General features: G+C 46.1%; 1 protein-coding gene across 1 annotated transcript; it reads left to right on the forward strand.

The window, feature by feature from the left end:
• Positions 1 to 8,414: 8,414 nt before the first annotated feature.
• LAGE3 (L antigen family member 3) lies at positions 8,415 to 9,304 on the forward strand (the record flags this gene model as incomplete). Its single annotated transcript, XM_080718889.1, has 3 exons — positions 8,415 to 8,584; positions 8,925 to 9,053; positions 9,190 to 9,304. 3 exons carry the CDS (start codon positions 8,415 to 8,417, stop codon positions 9,302 to 9,304), a joined length of 414 nt encoding a protein of 137 aa, XP_080575015.1.
• Between the last annotated feature and the right edge of the window lie 395 nt (positions 9,305 to 9,699).

The raw sequence follows: 9,699 nt of genomic DNA on the forward strand, positions 1-9,699 counted from the left end.
ACAGCCAGCCCCAGGTCCCCTCGGTTGCTGCAGCCAGTGTGCTCTTGAAGGAAAATCAGGTTAGGGGCCAAGGAGTCAGAAAGTGACTCCAGCTCTGTGGTGTGACTTGGGACAAGTTTCTGTGATTTGTTCCCCAACCATTGAGTTTGTATAGTGAGGGCTACTCCTCTGACCTGAATCAATTTCCTTCCTCCCTCCCCCAGCCTAGGGTAGGGGGGCTCAACAGGGCTCCTCCACCTTGTGTTCAATAAACTGAAGCCAAAAGTGAAGTGATAGCCAAGCATGGGTCAGAGGTGGGGTGTCCTAGCCATTGCACCCTTTCTGTTTGACTCCTCCTCGAAGTGGGTGGTTAGTTCTCACCCATTAGAACAGACAGGTGACTCAGTGAGGCGGTGTCCCAGCTAGGCCTCCACCTCAGCCTTTGCACATGGTGCTTACCCACAGTGGAAAATGGATGCTTCCCTGCCACCTATATATAGGGGCTTATACTTTGCATGCACCTCATTGCTTGAGAGAAATCCTCAGGGTGCTGGAAGAAGGGCAGAAGCATGAGCTGGGTGGCAGTAGTTCCCCTTCCACCCTGCCCTGTACATAGGTGCTAGAGGTCATTTAAGTACCTGCTTCCTGGAGGAGGCCCCCAGGGATGGCAGAGACTGGAAGACAGCCATGTATAGGAGGATGCTGCTCCTGCCCCTCTGCTCTCACCAAGGGAGCCACATTCGGTATGGTCAGGACTGTACCTGCCTTCCTTTCTGGAGGCCCTCTTGCCCAGTCCTTATGGGGTAAGCACTGGATCCCCATTCTGGAAGGATGATCAGAGGCCCGAAGGTGAAGAGCAAGGGAATAGTCCTTGGCCCTCCCTGAGCGCTGGGGATAGATATCACATGGCAGGGACCTGCTTAGGAGCATCTGTGGTCTGCCAGCTCAGATGATAACCTCACCAATGCTCTCGTCTATTTTGAGTCAGGGAATGTATATGGAAAATTAAGTCAAACTAATGGTGTGTGTGTGAGATTTATCCAAAATGAATTGTATTAATTAGGCTGCTTTTGATTTCCGATAATTGGTTTAACAATAAAGGCAACTTCAGGGCAAAGGAAACTGATAAGTCCAGGTGTACTGGCAGTGGATGAACAATATGACCAGATATCCTGTTTCTTCCTGCCTCCCTTTGCATTCTTCTGTATCTGCTTCATCCCAGGCCACCACCTCCAAGGAACAAAAGGTAGCTGCCTGCAGTTTTCTGGAACTCTTCGTTCATAGCCAGCGAGGAGCACCTTCTCACTGTAGTTTAGCTTCTGTCTCATATGCTCCCAGGAAATAAACACTATTGTTTCATTGGTCAGAACTGAGTTTCATGTGTCTAATCATTTTCGCTGGGGTGAGGGCTTGGGAGTGTTAATTGCTCATCAAGGCCAGGACCCTGGACCTAGGTGTGGGGACTACTTCCCTGGACACACATGAGCTGCACAAGATCCTGGGGGGTTCTAAGGGAGGGGGAAATGGATGGCCTGAATGGTGGCTACAAACAGCAACTGTCCACTGCAGGAACATGTGCTGTCAGAAAGATCAGGCGTAAATGGGCATGGTGGCGGACGCTTGTAATCCCAGCATGTGAGAGGCTGAGACAGGAGGATCACAGGTTTGCAGCCAGCCTCAGCTACTTAGTGAGGGCCTATTTCAAAATAAAGAATAAAAAATAGGGCTAGGGGTGTAGCTCAGAGGTAGAATGCCCCTGTGTTCCATCAAAGTACCTCAAAAGCCAGGCATGGTGGCACATGCTTGTTTGTAATCCGAGTGCTTGGGGGGCTGAGACAGGAGGGTCACACAGGTTCGAAGCCAGCCTCAGCTACTCAGTGAGGCTCTCAGCAACTTAATGAGACCCTGTTTCCAAATAAAGTATAAAATAGGTCTGAGAGTATAGCCCAGAGGTAGAAAAGCCCCTGGGTTCCACCAAGAGTACCACCAAAAAAACACCTCAAAAAAAAAGTCAGGAGTAAGCTGGGTGTGCTGATGCGCCCTTATGATCCCAGTACTTGAGAGGCTGAGGAAGTAGGATTGTAGGTTTGAGACCAGCCACAGCAACTTACTTAACCGTTTAAAAATTAAAAATAAGGCCTGTCCAGCCAGGCATGGTGACACACGCTTGTAATCCCCGCACTTGGGAGGCGGAGACAGGAGGATCACGCAGGTTCGAAGCCAGCTGCGCTGGCTTAAGTGACCCTGTTTCCAAATATAAAAGTATAAAATAGGTCTGGGAGTGTAGCCTGGAGGTAGAAGGGCTTCCAGGAACCCCAGTACCACCAAAAAAAAAAAAAAAAGAAAAAAAAAGGCCTGTCCAGGCGTGGTGGCACACACTTGTAATCCCAGTACTTAGGAGGCTGACACAGGAGGATCATAGGTTCATGGTCTGCCTCAGCTACTTAGTGAGGGCCTCTGCAACTTAGTGAGACCCTGTTTCAAAATAAAGAATAAAAAAGAATGGGCTGAGTGTGTAGCTTGGAGGTAGAATGTGCCTGGGTTCAATCTCCAGTACTGTAGTAGTAGTAGTAATAATAATAATAATAATAATAATAATAATAATAATAATGCCAGTCATAGTGGTACATGCCTGTAATACCAGTACTTGGGGAGCTGAGACAAAAGGATTGATTGCAGGTTCAAAAATAGTCTCAGCAAGTAATGATACTCTCATCAACCTAGTGAGACCCTGTTTTTTAAAAGAGCTGTGGTGTAACTCAGAGGTAAAATACCCCTTTTTGTTTTTGTTTTCATGGTACTGGGGGTATAGCTTAGAGTTAGAATAACCCTAAATTCAGCCAAGCATGGTGGCACACGCTTGTGATCCCAGCATTCAAGAGGCTGAGACAAAAGGATCATGGTTCGTGGACAGCCTCAGCTACTTAGTGAGGACCTTTGCAACTCACTGAGACCCTGTTTCAAAATAAAAAATAAAAGCTGGACATGGTGGCGCACACTTGTAATCCCAGTACTTGGGAGGCTAAGACACGAGGATCATGGTTCGTGGGCAACCTCATCTACTTAGTTGGGCTACTTAGGCCCTCCACAACTTAGTGAGACCCTGTTTCCAAATAAAGAATAAAAAATAGGCCTGGGGGTATAGCTCAGTGGTAGAATGTCCCTGGGTTCTATCCCCAGCATTGCAAAAATAGATAAATAAATGAATAAATGAAGCCGAGTGTGGTGGTGCACACTTGTAATTCCAGGACTTGGGAGGCTGAGACAGGAAGATCTAGGTTCACGGACAGTCTCAGCTACTTAGTGAGGAGGCCCTTTGCAACTCAATGAGACCCTGTTTCAAAATAAAGAATAAAAAATTGGGCTGGGGGTGCAGCTCAGAGGTAGAATGCCTCTGGGTTCAATTCCCAGCACTACACTTAAAATAAATAAATGAATGAATGGATGAATGAATGAATGAATAAATAAATAAATAAATAAATAAATAAATAGGGCTAGGGTGTAGCTCAGAGGTGGAATGCCCCTGGATTCAATGCTCAGTAACTAACACTACACACACACACACACACACACACACACACACACACAGCGCACATCAAGTTTTGAGTCTCAGATAATAATCCTCCTTGTCTGGACCTATTGCATCTTTTTTTGGTAGTACTCTCAGTGAGACCCTGTTTCAAAATAAAGAATAAAAAAAAATAGGACTGGGTGTGTCACTCAGAGGTAGAATACTACTGGGTTCCATCCCCCTGCCCCCCCCAAAAAAAATAAGTCTCGCTAAATCGCAGAGCTTTGCTAAGTTGCTGATGCTGGCCATGAACCTGCCATCCTCCTGACTCAGCCTCCCAAGACCTGGAATTACAGACAAGCACCATCACACCCGGCTAGAAACATATATTTTTAAGAATTCACAAGTTCGTATTGCAACTTCCAGTTACAATCCTGCATCACAGTTCTTTCACACCTTCCTCTTTCCACAGTGAGAATTCTGGTTTCTGACAACATTGATACATTTACTCATTTGCTCTACCAGATAGAGTCTATCTTAAAGTATGCTCAAAATAACTTCACACTCCCTCACCTCATTCCTACCATCGTCAACAACAAATATGCAAAGAGTAAAGCCAATTCTTTTTGTCTTTAGAATATATTCCATAAAGGGAGTACACTAAGATCTGAGCTTAAAAGGGACTGAATTTTCTTCTCCATATGGTTTTGTCATAAAGGTTCATTTGATTTTGTTCATATTTAATTATAGTATTTTCTTTTTTCACTATTTTTTAATTTTTTAATTTTTTATTTGGTGGTACTGGGGGTGGAACCCAGGGGCTTTCTACCCCTGGGCTATACTCCCAGACCTTTTTTATATTTTATTTGGAAACAGGGTGTCACTAAGTTGCTGAGAGCCTCACTCAGTAGCTGAGGCTGGCTTCGAACCTGTGCGATCCTCCTGTCTCAGCCTCCCAAGCGCAGGGATTATAAGCGTGCGCCACCACACCCGGCTTTTTTTCACTATTTTAATTTGTGGGGGGGTTACTGGGGATAGAACCCAGAGGCCTTCTACCTCTCAGCTACACCCCCAGCCCTATTTTATTTTTTTTATTTTGAAACAGGGTCCCATTAAGTTGTGGAGGGCCTCACTAAATTACTCAGTTTGGCCTCAAACTTCTGATCCTCCTGCCTCAGCTTCCCAAGTACTGGGATTACAAGTATGCACCACAGTACCCAGCTCAAATTTATTTATTTTTATTTATTTTACTTTATTTTATTTTTGCAGGTCTGGGGATAGAACCCAGTGGCATTCGACCTCCGAGCTATACCCCCCGCCCTATTTTTTTTTATTCTTTATTTTGAAACCAGGTCTCACTGAGTTGCAGAGGGCCTCACTAACTAGCTGAGGCTGTCCGAGAACCACGATCCTCCAGTCTCGGCCTCCCAAATGCTGGGATTGCAAGAATGCGCCATCATGCCCAGCTCAAATTTATTTTTAAACATGCAAAATATTTACATGGTTCAAAGGTGAAAAATACATAAAAAGACATATGTCAAGATATTCCTTACCCATGCTAATTAGCATCCTATAGGCAACCTTTTTTGGTGTGTGTGTGTGTGTGTGTGTGTGGTACTGGGGATGGAACCCAGGGGCTTTCTACCTCCGGGCTATACTCCCAGACCTATTTTATATTTTTATTTGGAAACAGTGTCTTACTAAGCTGTTGAGAGCCTCACTAAGTAGCTGAGGCTGGCTTCGAACCTGTCCGATCCTCCTGTCTCAGCCTCCCAAGTATGGGGATTACTAGCGTGCACCACCACGCCCGGTTTATCCTACCTTTTTGTTTTTGTTTTGCAGTACCAAGAATGGAACCCAGGGCATTGTACTGAGCTACACCTTCAGCCTTAGTTTTTAGTCTTTTTTTTTTTTTGAAACAGGATCTCACTGAGTTGTGAAGGGCCTCACTAAGTAGATGAGGCTGTCCCCAAACCACGATCCTCTGGTCTCCGCCTCCCAAATCCTGGGATTACAAACCTGCACCAACATGCCCAGCCTCATCCTACATTTTTTCCCAATAAGAATGCATGCTTGTGTGTTCTTTCACACTGCCTTTTTCACATAACAATTTATTCAAGAAATATTTTTTGCAGTGCTTGGACTTGTGCACATTAAACAGCACTCTATCACTGAACTACATCTCCAGCCCCTCATTTAATTTGTGTGTGTGAGCTGGGCATGGTGGCGCACTCTTGTAATTCAGGTTCGAGCCAGCCTCAGCTATTTAATGAGACCCTGTTCCCAAATAAAGTATAAAATAGGTCTGGGAGTATAGCCCGGATGCAGAAAAGCCCTTGGGTTCCACCTGCAGTACCACCAATAAATAAATAAACAAACAAATAAATAAATAATGTGTGTATGTGTGTGTGTGTGTGTGTGTGTGTGTGTGTGTGTGTGTGTGTGTTTACTGGGGATTGCACCTAAGGGCATTCTATCTCTGATCTACACCCCCAGCCCTTTTTTTTTATTTATTTATTTATTTATTTATTTATTTATTTATTTGTTGTTGTTGTTTGGAACAGGGTCTCCCTAGGTTGCTGAAAGGTTCACTACATTGCTGAGGCTGGCCACAAACTTATAATCATTCTATCTCAGCCTCCCAAGTACTGGGGTTGCAGACATGTGCCCCATGGCCAGTTTAATTATATTTTTATTAGAAACTTTGATTCTTTTTTGTTGCTGCATGCATAGAAATACTGTTTTCATGTCTTTTGTGTGGTACTGGGGATTGAATCAAGGAACATTCTACCACTGAACCATATTCCAGCCCCTTTTTATTTTTGTTGTTGGTTTTTTTTTGTTTGTTTGTTTGTTTGTTGCAGTACTTGGGGTGAAACCCAGGGACATTCTACCTCTGAGCTACATCCCAGCCCTATTTTTATTCTTTATTTTGAAACAGAGTCTCACTGAGTTGCAAAGGGCCTTACTAAGTAGCTGAGGCTGTCCTCGAACCTTCAATCCTCCTCTCTCAGCCTCCCAAATGCTGGATTACAAGTATGGGCCACCATACCTTTGTTGTTGTTTTCTTTCTTTCTTTTTTTTAAGGCACTGAGGATGGAACCCAAGGGCATTCTACCTCCAAGCTACACCCCTGGCCCTATTTTTTTATTCTTTATTTTGAAACAAAATGTCACTAAGTTGCAAAGCGCCTCACTAAGTAGCTGAGATTGTCTGCTAACAATCCTACGGTCTCAGCCTCCCTAATGCTGAGATTACAAGCAAGTGCCACCATTGCCTGGCTTTGTTGTTGATTTGAAACAAGGTCTCACTAGGTTGTGAAAGTCTCCCTATGTTGCTGAGACTATCCCTGAACCTGCTATCCTACTGTCTCAGCTTCCCAAGTGCTGGAATTACAGGCATTGGGCCATCATGCCCAACTTTATTTTTCCTTTTATTTTTTGGGGTATGGGGAATTGAACCCAGGGGCATCCTACCTCTGAGCTACACCCCAGCCCTATTTTCTTTTTATTTTGAAACAGGGTCTCACTAGGTTAATGAGAATCTCACCACTTGTTGAGGCTTTTCTCAAACCTGTGATCCTCCTCTCTCAGCCTCCCAAGTACTGGGATTACAATTACAGGAGTGTGCCACCACTCCCTATTTATTTTTCCATTCATTGTTGATGGGTATAGACATTGTATCCAATAGCTTTTTTATTACCAAACTTATTATAGTAACTTTGTATATACATATATACATATATACATACATATATACATATATATACATATATATATATATATATATATATATATATATATATATATCCTTCCTCTCTCTTCTCTCCCCCCTTCAAGCCACACCCCAGCCGTTTTTATCTTTTATTCTGATACAGAGTCATACTAAATTGCAAAGGGCTTCATTAAGTTGCAGGCTGGCCAGGAACCTGCGATTGATCCTCCCATCTCAGCCTCTCAAGTACTGGGATTACAAGCGTGTGCCAAGGGTGATTTTTGTTTTTTTGTTTGTTTGTTTGTTTGTTTGTTTTTGCGGAACTGAGGATGGAACCTGGGGGCATTCTGCCCATAAGCTAAATCCTCAGCCCTATTTTTGTGTGTGGTACTGGGGATGGAACCCAGGGACTTTTCTACCTCCGGGCTATACTCTCAGACCTATTTTATACTTTATTTGGAAACAGGATCTCACTAAATTGCTGAGAGCCTCACTAAGTAGCTGAGGCTGGCTTCGAATCTGTGCGAACCTCCTGTCTCAGACTCCCAAGCGCTGGGATTACAAGCGTGCGTCACCACACCCAGCTTCCATTCTTCAATCTTTATTTTGAAATAGTGTCTCACTGAGTTGTAAAGGGCAACTTTATTTGTAAACAGGAACTCACTAAGTTGCTAAGAGCCTCACTAAGAAGTTGAGGCTGTTCTCGAAACTGTGCGCCCCTCCTGTCTCAGCCTCCCAAATGCTGGGATTACAAGCGTGCACCATCATGCCCGGCTTCAAAGGGGGTTTTCAGGACCATCAACAAGGCCATTTGGGTGGGAAGTAGTCGTGTGCCCACTGGAATCCTACGAGGCTTGTTTGACCATTTAGGTGGCCATTCTGGGAAGCCCAAGCCTCCTCCTGCTTTTCTGGATGATGCTTGGAGAGGGAACCTCAGTCTCCCCAGGGCTTCATGGCAACATGTGTGGCTTGGACCTCACTAACTAAATCAACAAAGACTCCCAGCAGAACCGTCGCGGTGGGAACTGACCAGGGTCCAGGCAATCTCCCCAGAAGCCTGTTTGCGCAGGCGCGCGCGCCGGGGGGAGGGTCAGGAGAGAGGGGCGGAGTTTCAGGAAAACCCGCCTTCTCTCTTCAGCCAGTGGAGAGGACTGGCGGTTGAATCTGCGCTGCTTGCCGGGGTGGAGCGGAAGGTGGAGTAGAGGCGGCCATGCCGGCTGGGGACGCAGACGCAGGCGCGGAGAGCGCCGCGGGTGGTGTTGACACAGTGGTATCTGCAGCTGGTGGAGCTCACCGTGTTTCATATGCACCTCAGTCCCCAGGTTCGGTCAGAGATGCTGCGTCAGCAGCCAAAAGGCCTGGAATCCGACCACACAGATTGTATCCTATTTCAGGGCACAGCGAGGATCTGGCTGGGGCCGCCTATGGCGAGGGTAGGGGTGGTCTGGGTGGGGGAGGGAAAGAAGGGGGACCGCGGGGATCCTGTGGGAGGACGTTAAGGGAAACCTGCTATTGGGGGTATAAGGGCTGGGGATGCGGACTGGGTGCGATGAGAACTGGAAGGAACAGGAGCGGCTGCGAGGGGTTGGGGGTCATGGAGGACTTAAGTGCGGATAGATTAGTCAGGATGCCGGAGAGGATTGTGGATGTCTTCAGAGGACCCAGGAGGCCTGGCGCAAGCAATTCAATATCAGGCGGTACCTTTAACTGACTCCACCAGCGATCTCAGCGTGCCGTTCCCGACTCCTTTGGAGGCAGAAATCGCCCATAGGTCCCTGGCTCCAGATGCTGAACCGCACCAGGGAGTGGTTGGGAAGGAGCTTACAGTCCGCGGCAGCACCCTGGCCATGTAAGTCATAGAAGGGGATGGCAGTGTGGGGTAGGCGGTATGGCAGGTAGTTTGGTGTGAAGGGTGCCTGAGGGAACAGAGCAAAAAAGGCAAGAGTTCCCACTTTCAGCTTGATTTTCTTTTTCTCCACTTTTAGACACTGGACTGCTGAAGACCCTCGCCTCCTCCGAATTTCCGTTATCACCTTTCTGGAACAGCTTTCTCTGGTGGTGCGGACCATCCAGCGCTTTGGGCCCCCTGTCTCCCGCTAAATCTAAGACTGGAAAAAGGGCCCGCATTTAACCTTATGTCCTCTCCTAGGTAGTGATCATTCCTAGGGGAATGATTCCTGAAGTAGTGGCTACTTAACCATTGGAGCCCAAGGAATTACCTGAATTGACCCTCAGGCTCCTAAATTCCACTTGTTTTGTTTGCTGCTTACATGTTTGTTCGTGCAGAAAATAAAATTGAGCTACTAATCTGCATCTGAGTCTCTCTCTCTCTCTCTCTCTCTCTCTCTCTCTCTCTCTCTCTCTGGTTCTGGAGGTTGAACTGAGCTCTACCACTGAGTTACTCTTCCAGCCTTTCTTTTCTCTTTTTTTTTCTCAGTACTGGGGATGAAACCCAGGGGCGTTCTACCACCGAGCTATACTCCCATCCCTATTTT

The sequence above is a fragment of the Muscardinus avellanarius genome, assembly GCF_963383645.1.
Source record: "Muscardinus avellanarius genome assembly, chromosome: X".
Taxonomy (NCBI): Eukaryota; Metazoa; Chordata; class Mammalia; order Rodentia; family Gliridae; genus Muscardinus; species Muscardinus avellanarius.